We start from the raw sequence: 13585 nt of genomic DNA on the forward strand, positions 1-13585 counted from the left end.
AGTTTCAAAAACAATTGAATACGAACCTGATATGTTGAAACAGGTGATATATATGGTGAAATAGAAGTCTGAGCAATCATCCTGTTGGCAATACTGTACGGTGAAGGATAGAATCTGAAGAGTAAACAAACATGAAATGCAAAAATGATATGCAACATTTTCTGGATAAAACAATATTATTATTATTTTAAGAAACAGTATTTATCTTACCCATTTTGCATAGCAGCTGTGGTAGGATCATATGTCAAAGTCATTCCAGTCTGGAAAGAAGGAGGAAAAAAAAAACATGACTCAATGTATTGCCCATAAATTTCTGGAAATATGTTATTTGACACTTCTGATTTAGCTGGAAAAACTGCCTATGCCAAATACAAATTAAAACAATGAATTGTCATATATGGGTGGGGACATGGTGATAACCATAACTGCCTACTTTATTTAGGAAAGAATTATTCTCTATCATGTGAAGACATGTAGAAATGTTATTATACTATAAAGATAAAAAAAAAAAAAAAGTCTGTAGACCTTCCTTCCTATAGTGGATTACAATTTTAAAACACTTATTTTCAAAAACCTAAAATCTCTCAAATCAAAATGATCCATTATAGCTGAAAGTAAAGTGGTTATGGTTTTGGTTTTAAATCTCTTGTAAGTCTACATGAATACATTAAAGAAAATCTTCTGAAAGCAGCTGACTATTCCATATTTATGGAACAGAAAAACCAATGAAACCTTAACTGCAATCAAAAACTGAACATCAACAAACGCATTACATTTAATTAATGGTGGTTCTGCAACTTCTGTAAGCATTGTTGCTAATATACAGTCAAACTCGGTTTTCCTGGCAGTAAGGGCATTTCCTACATATACACACTTTTATAAAAAAACAAAAACAAGTGACATAAAAATTCTGAAGTTGCTATCAGTTTCCACACCCAACACAGTGCTCTCAAACCTATACTGAAAATTAAAGGCTAGACTTACAAGTCTCACCTCGCCCTCTCTGGACCACGCTCTGCCATTCTGAACATATTTGTTCTGATTTTGCCTCTTCTTCTGGCCGCCATCAGCAAACTTGCATAATAAGGGTTCAGAGGGAGCTGTTGGCAAGACACAACACGGCAACACGTCTTTAAATAGCAAAGCATGACACCATCTCTTTATTTTTACATTGATAGAGAGATCTGCGGATAGCAATGCCTTTGCTTTGGATTACCTTTAAAATTACAGGCATAAAGAAATACATTTTGGCAGCAATATTTCCCAAAAAGTTGCAGTGGCTATTTCAGTCTAATAATCCAATTAAAAAGCTTAAAATGACAAAGCAGGCCACACTTAGACCTTCTGGTGCCTTTTCTCTACTATTCTGCCGGAGAAGGGTTTCCTGCATGGTTTATTCATTATTAAGAAAAGAAAAACTGCTTTCATGGAGGAAATAAAACAAACGTCATATATAATCTTTATCTAAATGTTATAATTATGTAAAAAATAATACATATGGCATGACATTTCACCTTAAGGCCATCAAAGACTTCCTGGATGACATTCCAGTGAAAGAATAAAAGAAACAATGGTGAACATTCTAAGACAATGACCTTATACAAATACTGTTGGTACCATTTTCTAAAGCCTTCTCTCAACATTGGCAGAGACTCATGAATTAAGACTGCACCAGAAAGCCACAGCTCAGAATAAATGACTGCTTACAGCAAATCAGTTTTTTTTAATACGCATGTTATTTCAAAGTTAAAATAAAAGGATAAATTCTAACCATGGACTCCAGGTGGCGTTTTAATAAATTTTCCATTAAAGTGGGAAATGACTGCTTCACATTTCTCTGTCGATTCCATCCTGAAAAATAAAGAGAAAAAAGTAAACACAAATTAATTGTTAACTCCTGACCACTCCACCTGCCTTTAATGCTGGCAATCACGTGTTTATGCAAGGCTCAGACGGTATAATGACTAACAACTTAAACATTTTGCAGTTAGCATTGCTTTAAGGGGAATGATTGTGCAGCATGAAGGCATGTATACTACCTTCTTCATTAAACTAAGGCATTCTGCCTGGCCACACGCTAGTTAAATAAATTAATTAAAAAAACAAACACAAAACAAATCATATTGGGGTGATTAGTTATGGATTCACATAAAAGGGTGATGGGAGATGAACATTTAAGTCCTTTATGTTGCATTCATTAAGGAATAGACTGAAGGCAAAAACAACCGATCACATGCAGCCTAGTTAATAAACAATATTGCTTGGTTTGAGTGTAGCAAAAAAAAAAAGATCCTGTCAGATACAATAGCTATTGGAAAAGAAAATACATCCAAGGACTTCTTGTGCCTGTAATACAAAAATGTATTGTATTTACAGTATAATCGTTCATCTCGAGAAACTACTCACTTCTAAATCTTTTGTAGTAATTTTTGTATTACTTTAATAATGTTAATTTGGATTCATGTGTTTTTTGTTTTTTTCTGACTTTATGTGAACAAAAAGACAAATTCACCCGTTTTCTCACTGGAAATAGGTAAATTTCAAAATATCACTGTCCTGGTCACAAAAGCAAAGTTTGTGGGGAATAATAGCCATTTTCTATACTTTTGAGGCATAAGCAATTATGAAATAACACTTACTACCCAGCAGCAAAAACAAAAACAAAACAAAAATGTTACACAGTGTTATATGCATCAATGACTGCAACTACCTCAAATTGTATGAATTATAGCCGGTCTTTGAAATTAATCAAGGATATGCGTCCATGTTACACAAGTGTGAGGAGATGAGACGAATAATGCTTTAATTAAAGAGGGATCCAAAACTAGCATTTCAAAATGTAATACTTTTCGAAATAGAACAATCTTGTTAACATTTTCTACCTCTGTTAAAACCTGAAACAATAGCGGACATTTAGGCCTGTAATGTTCAGTACAGATTAGTGCTGCACAAAATACAAAAAATTTGATACAACTGATACTAGAATTTTTGTTGCGTTAGGTACGTCTTTCAAATGCGTCTCACGTCTATGATCCAGAGAATCAAGTTGGTCTAGTAATTTCTCCGATTCAGCAAGAGAGTTTTCTCAGGCACTTATGCATTTTAATATTACAGACATTCAGCGTACAACATCTCTCTACAAGGATACAAGTAGAATATAATAACTGTGCTTATATGCATTTAAATGATCACTGTAAAAAATTGAAACATTTTTTGATGACAATAAAATTACTAGAAAGATCTATACGTTTGTTTGTGGTTCTTTATTGCACAGCAATAAACATACCCACAGAACAAGTGCAACTAAGACAGAATATAATAACTCTGCTTATGTGTATTTACATGATTACTGTAAACAAAATACAGACAAAATGTATTGATTACAAATAAATTACTACGAAGACAGATTGCTAGAATTAGCTTTTTCAGACTGGCACAGCAATAAAAAAACATACCGGTAAAACAACGGCAAGCAAGAGAAAGGTCACATTCATGTAGCATAGATTTCTGCAGTTCTGCACAGATCTGCAGAATTCCACCAATACCGTCGGTGGAGCAGCGCAGATCTGTGCAGAAATCTGCTCTACGTGACAGTGACCAAAGATACATGGATACCTTTGCAGGTGCGGAGTGTAATTCAGCATTTGCAGACAAAAAAAACAAAACCAAAAAGCATGACACAAAAACACACACAAAGAGCTGAGCTTCTGACATTAGGTCTTCATTTAACCCCAACAAAACAAACAATACAATCTGTCCACTACAACGTATTTACAAAATGTAATTTGGATTGAACAGGGGGTGGAAGGAGTGACAGTTTTCAGTAATGCTTCAGCATGTGGGAAGCATGACATTTTAAGAATTTTTCGGCAGTATGTGGCCATGTTGAAGGTTGTTCATATTCAATTATTCTAATGTCTAATTCCTTGAAAACATGTTGCTGTTCTGTAACAAATTACCTGCTTGTTAGATAAATACTATATGTAATTCTATAGTTAGTTATTTTGGTTTATCTACAGAGTTACAGAGTAGCCTCCACTACTGAGAAAGGCAATGATAGTTCAATGGCAAGACTGAAGTTTGCTTACCTTGCAAAACCAACCCCTCTGCTTGCACCATTCGAATCGCGTAATATCCTGGTGGAAATGACCTGTCCGAAAGGCTTCAGCATATTCTCTAGCTCTTGTTCATCCATAGAAAGAGGCAGGTTGGAAATATACAGATTTGTTGGATCTTGTTCTTGTTGCTGTTATAGAAACAATAGAAATTTAAATTCAGATCACTTACCACATCACAAAACATACAATTGTATGTTGAACAATGCAGTGTAAAACCCAGAATATGATAACTGTTACACTATTAATTTCTGAAGGCAAAATGTACAAAATTGTAGTTTTTATTTTTTATTAACTCTTAATGAATAAAACACCCAGACAATTAATTACAACCATTAATATTTTCACACAAAATAAAATGTCAATTCATTATAAAATAGCCTTGACGATCCTGTCGTTTTAAATGAGAATTTAATTTAGGAAATTAAAGGACAGACTTCAATGCTGTGCTCTGGGGTTAAAATCTTGCCATAGTTTCCTCTGCTTTCTTGCTTTCTCCGATCCGATTTTAGGCTAATAAAGGGTCACAATGAATAGTGATGAATTGCATTTTGTATGTAGCCTGTGGCCTGTTCTCTCATACGTCAGCTGATTTTTCTGTTCTGTATTTTAATAGTCAGCAGAAATAGAAGACATGGAAATAGGCCCTCCGAGAACACCCAGCTCACATTAATATTCATTACAGCAGTGTGTTCATACCCATAAGGAGAAGGGATTGGATTACTAGAGCAATATGCTGTTAAAAATGCAGATTTAACTATTAGGGAACAATGTATGACTGCAAATTCCCCATCAACAACAAAAAACAGTAGAGATTAAAGAGCCCAGTGCTTAAAAGGGTGACAAAATTAAGCACATTTATTTAACAATGACTTAAAGTGTTGTCTCATGTTTCCGAACGGCTTTTCAAGGGGAGCATGCTGGAAATCTCTGCAGCTTTCTTGGAATGTGGAGCTGCACACGATTTACATTCAAGGGCAAATGTTAGACCTTGCCTGGGGAATTCGAAACCACCATTTAGTATTATCATCACTATATATATTTTTAATATACTGAATTATAATCCTAAATTTGCATAAGTAGGATATTCCCCATGAGACATGTTCCTCATATTCTTTGCTGCCTTTGGTTTGTATTCACTTTAATCAGTAGAAGCACTCAATGTCAGAGAGATGCACCATCTTTTCCTGGGGATCTGGTTTCCACAACAAGTAGTTACCACACTGACTTGCACAGCAGGCTCAGGGAAAGCAAAATGCAGAGCTGGATTCAAAACCAAATCAATATTTACAGACACCTGAACCCTTAAAAGAAAGTCTTATCTTTCACGAAAAGTTACCTTTTCGATTTTCAGGACTTAAATCTTGTAAGCACAAAATACATTTTTTTTTTTTTTTTAAACTAAATAATGGATTTTTATTACTTTTACTTTTAGTTTCTTTGTATTACAACTAAATATTCAGGAACTGAATAATTCGTTCAAATTTGAACTTTGAAGACTGTTTTGATAAAACCCCAGTAGAATTACAGCACACAATTAGCATACAATGTCAATAATTTGAGACTTTTACACAACATGGCTTTTTTTTTGCATTTAACTATTCTTTGGTGAACTGCACTTAAATACACTTGTTAATATGTAAGCATGACAGAAATTCACAAAGAGACTATGGTCACAAAAATCTGCTTTCATCTCACGCAAATAAGAAATTCTATGGATCCAAGCTTTTTATTCATGGAGGCCCAGCCATGCAAAGAGACAGGATGTGCAAATCTGTAAACAAGCATGTTTGGTGTAAATCAAACTGTCAAAGGGTATCTAGTATATGATCATCTGTCTGCTGCAGACCCACCCCCAAGCAAAAGACAGATTGGGAGATCCTGTTTGTTTTCTAGCAGAACAATAATCGTAAAACACTGCTAAAGCATAATTTAACTTCTAAATCTGTTTTGCATTTCTATTGGAAATAGAAATACATCTATTAAATGGAAATACATGTACAGTACAGTGCTCCTATTTAGAAAAGGTTTGATTTCTTTATTATTTTTTCTCATAAGTATATAAGCTATATTAACTACACCATAGACTTAAGTACACTGGCATTAAATTTGTGTGCTACAAACTAATTTTCATACAATCCACAGAGGAAACCGGCAATTAACGTTTACCTTCATTTCACACAATCAATATGGGACCATAGATGTCTATCCTAAGAAATATTGAGCTTTTATTATAAAAAAATATATATATACAAATTCACAATTTACATTTATCAATATGCTTTTATTTTCAAGCTTAATACCTGAAGCTGATATTTTTTCAGTGTTTCAGAAACTCTATTCCACAACAATTTAATAAAATGCTTTAAGATCCATTTTTCTACATGAATCAGTGATACTGTATTCCATTAGCAGATACTGTACTATTGATAGTAAATAAACGTAATACTTAATGTGCCTAGAAGAATAATGCCATAAAGTATAAATGTAATAGTAAAATGTTTGTCCAAATCAAAGGACCTTCATGGTGTACGAGACTCAGTCATCATCTGAAAGAAATTAAGAGCACAAAAAACCTCCCTGTGCGTGTGGAACAGCTCCTAAAATGCAGGAAAGAAATTTGGCAGAAAGATAAGACATCTGTTTTTGCAGTGAATAGGGTCACCAGCAAAACAGTCAGTCAGTCATTAAACATCATGTGACTGGGGACTGTTCACAGAATGCAAGATCCGCTGATAGAAAGGGGATTTAATGGTTGTCTTCTCCTATAAAGAGTATGCAGCTCCTGGGGTGAGGCCTATTTTTTAAAATCTATTTTGATTCTTTAAATGGGAAATGAAGAACTCTAATTTGCTCAGATTATAGGTAAAACCATTACATTATTTAGAAAAATGCATTCACATACTCTTGTCTTTAAAGTGCAAAACACTTAATTGCATTGATATTTCACAAATCATTTAATGATTATGTATATAGTAATCACCACATCAATTTCTGTCATTTTAAATTTACTATGAAGTAAATTTGAATTTTAACCGAGAAAGCATATATACATAAAATCGAATTTTGATGTTTTAATATATACCAATCGCTTTGTTTTCAATAGAAATTTATACAAAAATATTGTTTTCAATTGGTGTGTAATATTATTTCTCAGAACTATAAACCATTAGCCTATATCATAATTGAAAAAAATTATACTTTACATCCCCTTCCCTTTTTGAAAAATTAAAGAGATTATTAACAGAAAGTTGAAAAACCTTATACAACATAACAGGTCCATTAAGCCCTGGCAAAGTCACGGCAATGATCAGAAAAGTTAAACTGAAAGCATTCAACTTTTTAAACTGTCTTTACCTTGAACAAAACCTAGATTAAACCTCAGGCATGCTTAACAAAATGGCTTTATCTTAATTAAAAAATAAATGCTGGCCACAGAAGCATGTCAAGAAGGTCATATTATGCTGCTGAGATTCTCAGGGAATTTAATTTGGATATTCCTGTTTAGCTTTATAGCCCGATTCCCTGGGTTTACTGCCCTCGTTGCTATAACAACCCCCAATTATTTACTTCCCTTTCTTCTGTTCAAGAATGTAAACCACCTTATTCCCAGCCATTACAGTAGTAGCTCTCTTTGAAGATCAACAATAAGAAATCGCTGCCCAATTGACTCTCAGCAAGAATGCAAGTCAAAACAGTTGCAAGACACTACATTCCTTAGTCTGGTACAAGTCATCAGGAAAACACTGACACAATAAGACTGGCAGCTCTTTACATATTCTTTTACAATACTAGTTTCATTAAAATCCACCAAACTTTTTAAAGCTAAAATGTACAATTAACCTTATTTTTGGAAAGAAAACCACCCACTCTAAACCAAATGTTCCAAAAACCACCCTCCCACTTGTTAAATTGCTTGCAGGCCCCACTTTTGTAATACAAGTTGGTATGACTTTTCTGGTGTAATTAATTGTGTTTCTTGCATGAGTAAGCCCTGCTTGAGTTATGCACTCTATAGCTTCCAAACTCCTTCAAATGTTGTTGAAGCTAGTTAGAAAACCATGCATACATACTTCTAAAATCCTGGTTTTCATTTTTAAAGAAAGTTTTGCCTGTGGAAACATATTTCTTACATGAAGTTTACAGAGTGTTTGCCCTTTTTTTGTGGGGGGAAGGGAGGATTTTAGTTAAGTGTTCCGATATTAGTAATGGAAAAAGAAACTAAAAGTAAAAGTAGTAAAAGTTATTCATTATGGTAACAATGAAGAAAGAACTGGAAGCATTTCTCTCACTGAATATTAATATTTGAATATTAATGCTAAAGATAACATTCATGAGTTTGATTATTTTGTTATAAATAAATAAATGGCTGCAAATACTAAAATATGAATAAAATTATATTTATAATGAATTAATTAACTCACAGTGGCCTTGGGTCTGTTAACTTCAGGGCATTTCTTTTAAAACATCCATCTTTTTAGTTTGATGCCCTTGAGGTATCCAATTATGGACCTTCACCACTGTACTAGTGTCCTTTTCTGGAAGCACCCAAACTCTTTACTTTGGAAAGGACAGATAGTGCAGGACCATACAGATAGCTGATATTACACAGATGATGTGAAGTAGACCACAATATGAACTATCTACACATCATTCTCAATCTCCACATGGTTTTGCTATTGTTTGGTAATCTGAATGCAATGTGACATTTAAATCATATTTTTACCTTTGCCATCTGCGCCTGGACGCCATTTGCCTTCAAAGCAGTAACAGCTTTCTGAGCAGCAGCTGGGCTGTCAAAATCCACAAAGCCATAACCTGAAAAACAATACAATTACTCAACTTAACACAGGCAGAAGGATCATCAGCTCACAATGTATTAACATTATCTCTATATATCTATATAGCAGCCTCACAAATTATCAGAGCCCTTCCCCTGATTAAGCATAACAAGCACTAGCAATATTGCATGCATCACTAGCAATAGTAACATAGTAAAAATAGGTACATACATTTCTAAATATACTGAAAACATTTACGAATATGCCAATATGAACATGTATATTTAGGATCTCCGGCCTTCTTACGCAAAGGCAAAGCTCCCCTGATGTCATTTCTCCTACAAACACTGGCCACAGTGCCAGCCAGTACTATGAATGTCATCTCTGCTCAAGTTAAAGTGGCAGTCTGGGCTAGTTTTATGTGTCCTAAATATGAATGTCAAAAACCTGAACTAAAACATACACATATACTTAAAAATACATAATTTGATTGGGCTTGACTCTTGCGATTTGGCTGGTGCACAGGATGTTAGTGTTTTAACAAAGCCATACAATTGACATTCCTGTGAAGTTATATGCATAAAACTGTCATCAGAAAAGGTTGGGCACATTGTTCCACTACTACCTCTGAATTGCAAGACTAAAACCGTTTTCAGGAAACACAAAATGCAGTTGTGAGTGTAACCTATTTTGTTCAAACACTAACACACCAATAGGAAGTTATTTTCTACAAAATGATTAACTTGTCTAGATACTTGAAATTGATCACAATTGGTTTAGTTCAATAGCAAATTAAGTCTCGTATAAGGTTTGTCAGCATCGCATTTTCATTTAACTTTTCCAAGACCATATTTTTCTATGTAATATTAGCTTTAGTGAAAGGGTAGTTATTCATCCAGTACAAACGGTACAAACAAGTTTTGCTTAAATAAAAGCTGCTTTCCAGTGTTGAGGTCTCTGAAACAACATCTGCCAAGATGTAGCACAATTCAGAAGAGTCTGTAAACAGATCTGGATGACTGTCCACTGAACCTGGGAACCATCCAAAAACTGACATAGTACACGAATTGCATTCAACCCTGAAAGGCACTACAAGACTTGGAAACAATCACTGGCAGGGCCGTAAGCAAGAAAGTGTACGATGCCAACCCTAGAGGTTCAAAAATACCAGAGTGAGAAACCTCTAATATCTAAGAGTTGTATTCTGTGCAATTGGGCCAGAGCTAGATACTTTGCTGGCATATACAATCAAGGATTGGACCCCTGTGTGATCTTAGGAAGACATTACATTGTGGGACTGTGGTAAAATAGGAGAACATAGAGATAGAACTTGCCATACCTTTGCATTTGTTTGTCGTTTTATCCAGAATAGCTTTTGTCGATACAATTTTGCCGTACCTGTGAAAGAAAAATAAAGTTGTTTTAGTTTTAACATAGTTAGAAAGTCAGAGTGTATGCCTGACCACAGGCATAAATTACACTGAAGGCAATGTTCAGCTCAAGAATTTATGACATCATCTCTAAAGCACTACAGAGCAACTGGTCATAATTTCCATTTCAATATAGTACTTTTAAAGTATTGTAAATGTGTATCTTCAATGTGTTACTTTAATTTCAAATCAATATATAAAACAATGTCTATAAATATGACATGTTGAAGTACTTTATTTATGTATACATTCAGGAGCATATACAGATTAATCTGACAAACAAAAAACTAAATGTTTTAGACACGTTTCAGTTGGCATTTAACAACAGAAACTATGGTCCAAGTCTGCAAAATATTCCACAACCCTTCCAACCCTTCCTTCTTTCCAGATATTTAATCACCTCAATGTCGAGGTCACAAAAACAGAAAACAATATTCTTGTGAAATATGCATAATATTTCTCCTAGAATATTCATGTCATCAATATGTTTTTGGCAATAACAGTCATGACTCAAAGGGCAGCATTTAATGCGGATGTTTTCCCATTAAATGATCCAAATATACCAATAGGCAACACAATAAATATGAATATACAAATTGTTTAGTTTCTGGTTCTTATATATTTATCCTAAACATCATCAAGAAAGCAAATCGCACCGTTGCGACAGTGCTGGTTAATGTGGCTGCAGTTTAGTGCACTGCACAAGGAATACATATGAAAAAGGATCCATTTACAATTATCTCAGTAACACAAATTTAATAAAACATTTTATCCTACGTAGATTAGCAGAGACACTGACATGTTGCTCAATTTTCAATGTACAGTGATACAAAAAAAAATCCACTATTGACTACGATTGTGTAAAACTGACCAGTATCAATAAGAAATAAAACGTACGCCAGTCTCGGAGCAGTGCTTTTAATTGACAGTTGCCATCCTTTAAAAACAAAAAATGCTTAAAATGGTCATTCCTCAAATATTAAATCCCACAACTGAATGGAACCTGAATATGAACGGTATTTGGGTTTCTAAAAGTCCATCGGGCAATGAGAACCTGGGAACCAACAGCACTGCGAAAAGAATGGAAATTAATATCATTCAGGACAGAGCTGATAGTGTGTTAAAGAATGACTATTACTACAAAATCTGAAATATAGGACTGACCAAATTCAACAGAAATATACAACTATATAGCTGTATATGATGTTGCAAGTCATAATGATCCATTGCATTTTCATATTAAGTCAGTAGAAAAGCCACCTTTCCATGAAAGGCTATATTTTATGGAGAACTCTTCAGCACTAGCTCGTACAAAGATGAAACCCCGATTTCACAAATAAACTCCATTTAAGTGAAATACAATACTCTACAACCAACCTGAATTTAAGTGTAACATTATTTTTTTACCTTCTTGTGTATCCCTAATTAGAAATTTCATTTTCTGCTATGACAACTGCTCATAACAACCAATTACATTCTCTCTCTGCTAAAACACAGCCAGCATAAATTGCATGTTTTGTTTTTACTTTTGCCCTATTCTTCGCTTCACCTTTCGAGGGACTGCCTGGCTGCACCTGTCTCCATGAATCCAAATTGCAGTGCAGCAGCTTTGGTTATTTTATTGATGATTTGCATTATAATATGCTATTTGTTTGATTTAGCAAACATTTAGTTTTTTTCCCCCTCAATAGAAAACAGACAATACGAAGACCGTTCCATCAGGGTCTATCCTGTTAGGTTTGCATTATCATCTTGGAAATCTAAAACGGACTAGGGGAAAAAGGCTCCTGTTAAACCTTATATATATATAAACCCCCCCCCCCCAAAAAAAAAAAAAAGAACAGGCTCCAAGGCCTTAAAGTGAAGTACACCTGACTTACACAGGACTGAAATACTCCCAACAGCTTTACTCCACATTATTCTAAATAACTACAAGGACTGCATTATGCCAGGCACCAGTAAAATCTAAGAAATACAAACAAAAACTGTCAGATTAATACTACTGCACAATGTGAAGTAATAACACATTTGGGAAAGAAACTCCTAATGGCATTTAACAGCTCCATCCTATGTTTCTACCATCTAGTATTAGTGCAGCTGACAAATCCAGTTAGCATTGACTCAAAAAAGTTTGAGGCAATTTTGCCTCTCTCTATCATCGTAGGCTCCTATTCTCTTTCCAGGTTGAAAAAACGATATCCACGGAAACAATTCAATACACAGATATAGTGATCATCGAATGCTATAAAAACAGCCCCTTTAAATTACATAGGCTGTATATTGTTGAGTTAATACTTCAAACCAGAATCAAAGAAACCCCTATGGCAATGCATCACTTTCAGTTAGATTAAAGAGCCTGGCAACAAAGATTAAAGAGTCCAGAAACAAAGCAGTACTTCACAAGCTGTATGGCAAGACTGACCCCTGACCTGGAACAGGAAGTGAACTATGAGTTGAATATTAATGAGCATTTGATCTTGGCCCTGGTCCCTCCATGTTACAGGCCTGGCAAGTTCTACATGCTTTTTATATTTAGATCAACAACCTAGATCTTCCTTTTCACAAAAGCAGAAAATAATTAAAGTTAAAAATTCAATTTTCTGTATGCATGTACATATACATTTCATTAAATATCATGGTAGTCAATGCACAATCAATATAATAAAACCATCTCAGGACAGTATTGAAATTTCTGTGCATCTGACAACCTTTTACATCCTGTACTATCAATTTAAAAGCCGTGGGGAGGGGCTTTCACTAACTGATGTGAAAAAATCCAATGCATAAACAAAGGTGATTGCAAATAACAGTTTATGGTAAGTTTGAAATGCCAATGGTTTCAGTTTTATTTATTCAGTCTGTGTGTGTATCTATTGATTATAACAGAAAACCCTAATTAAAAACAAAATAAAAAATTAATACCAACCGCCACATTTACTTTGTTATTTGGTACCAAAAGAATATTTCCAACAATGAAAATGCTATGCAAACAGAGCATGCTATTTAAACAAGCAGTCTTTGCAATTTTCATAGACTAGTAGACAGTGTACCAAAATTACTAAGCTATTTACTTATTTTATTATTTATTTTGCACTTTAGACTAACTACAGTCTGTCAACTGAACCACAAAATGTTATGGTTCCTCTGTAAACTTCTCCAAATTGAATGTAGTGAGGATTTTCCACATGTTTTTGGAAAATTAAATACAATTTCCAACAAAACAAAACCAATAAATACAAATATAATTTTGAAACTGCTA

At 34.2% G+C, this 13585-nt stretch overlaps 1 protein-coding gene across 6 annotated transcripts in view; it reads right to left on the reverse strand.

Moving 5' to 3' along the window:
* Positions 1–13585, reverse strand: part of LOC136711976 (RNA-binding motif, single-stranded-interacting protein 1) — a 49677-nt gene that overhangs the window by 6447 nt on the left and 29645 nt on the right. For 5 of the 6 annotated variants that reach the window (XM_066688600.1, XM_066688599.1, XM_066688601.1 and 2 more), the window contains exons 3-9: positions 10236–10294; positions 8842–8933; positions 4089–4246; positions 1772–1851; positions 985–1100; positions 211–260; positions 27–114 (exon numbers count right to left, since the gene is read on the reverse strand). In XM_066688600.1, coding sequence (XP_066544697.1) covers positions 27–114; positions 211–260; positions 985–1100; positions 1772–1851; positions 4089–4246; positions 8842–8933; positions 10236–10294 — 643 coding nt within the window. The remainder of the gene's footprint in view (positions 1–26; positions 115–210; positions 261–984; positions 1101–1771; positions 1852–4088; positions 4247–8841; positions 8934–10235; positions 10295–13585) is intronic. The other variant, XM_066688602.1, reaches the window with a different exon arrangement.

The sequence above is a fragment of the Amia ocellicauda genome, chromosome 16 (assembly GCF_036373705.1).
Source record: "Amia ocellicauda isolate fAmiCal2 chromosome 16, fAmiCal2.hap1, whole genome shotgun sequence".
Taxonomy (NCBI): domain Eukaryota; kingdom Metazoa; phylum Chordata; class Actinopteri; order Amiiformes; family Amiidae; genus Amia; species Amia ocellicauda.